At 70.0% G+C, this 1116-nt stretch overlaps 1 protein-coding gene across 1 annotated transcript; it reads right to left on the minus strand.

Annotated features, from left to right (window-relative positions):
- Positions 1 to 218: 218 nt before the first annotated feature.
- On the minus strand, positions 219 to 827 carry C9H3orf80 (chromosome 9 C3orf80 homolog). The gene has a single exon (XM_039488749.1). It carries the CDS (start codon positions 825 to 827, stop codon positions 219 to 221), a length of 609 nt encoding a protein of 202 aa, XP_039344683.1.
- Between the last annotated feature and the right edge of the window lie 289 nt (positions 828 to 1116).

Below are 1116 nucleotides of genomic sequence, written 5' to 3' on the forward strand. Positions count from 1 at the left end.
GGGGGGAAGTCTCCGCTCCTGCCCCGCGCCCAGCAGCAGCCGGGCTGTCGGGCTTGCCAGGGAAAGGAAAGGTACAAAGCGGCTGCTCGCAGAAGGGACCGGGAGTCCTTGTGGCGCTGCTGCGGTGGGTGTCTGTGCACCGGGGCAGCGCTGGGCGAGTCTCTCCCCGCTGGGGCTCCCTCTGTTCCCCCGCGGCTCTCGGGGTGGCGGTGGGGGGCTCAGCGGCAGGGCGCTCTGCCTCCCGCCCTCTCCGGCTCCCTGCTTGCGGCCGTGGCCAGGCTGGACACGGGCAGGACGATCTCTTTGGGGCTCTGCTGCTGCAGCCGCATGGACTCCTCGTAGGTGGGCAAATACTTCACCTCTTCGTAGCTGGGCAGCTGCAGGAAGACCGCGGAGCCCACCGGCAGCAGCGGCGGCTCCGGCTCGGCCGGGTAGCGGCTGCTGCTGCCGCTGCTGCTGTCCAGCAGCGAGTCCTGCGAGGTGGCCGCCGTCACGTTGAGCGGGGAGCCGGGGGAGTCCTGGCGCTGCGGCCGGTTGTAGCGGCGGGGGCTGGGGCAGATGATGCGCTGCAGAAAGTAGCCGATGGCGAAGAGCACCAGCAGGATGAGCAGCCCCGAGAGCTTGCGCACGAACCAGCCCACGTTGTCCAGGAAGGTGTGAAAGGGCAGCTTGCAGCACTTGATCTCCGTGTAGGTGACATTGCCGTAGTCACAGCAGCTCTCCCGCTCGCCGCAGGTCAGCTCCCCGCAGCTCCAGGTGCCTTGGCAGGGCTGCCAGAGCAGAGCAGCCCCCAGCACCAGCAGCCCCTCGGAGAGACACTGCAACATCCTCCCCGCGCTGAGAGGGGGCGCCCACTCACTTCGGGGGCCACCTGCCGCCTCCCATCGCCAGGGCTGGGCAGCAGCTGGCCAGGGGGCCCGGCAGCTGTGGCGCCGCTGGCCGCTCCCGGGGGCCCGGGCCGTGCTGCTGCTCGGGGCGCTGGAGCCGTGTGCACGCCCCGCCGGCCTGCGGGAGAGCGGGGAGCGGAGCTGGCATGGTGCGCCGCGGCGCGGGAAGGGTTAACGGAGCGGGTCGCTTCGCATGTTCACTTTGCGGCACTTTAATCTTTATTAATCT

The sequence above is a fragment of the Mauremys reevesii genome, linkage group 9, assembly GCF_016161935.1.
Source record: "Mauremys reevesii isolate NIE-2019 linkage group 9, ASM1616193v1, whole genome shotgun sequence".
NCBI classification, from domain to species: domain Eukaryota; kingdom Metazoa; phylum Chordata; order Testudines; family Geoemydidae; genus Mauremys; species Mauremys reevesii.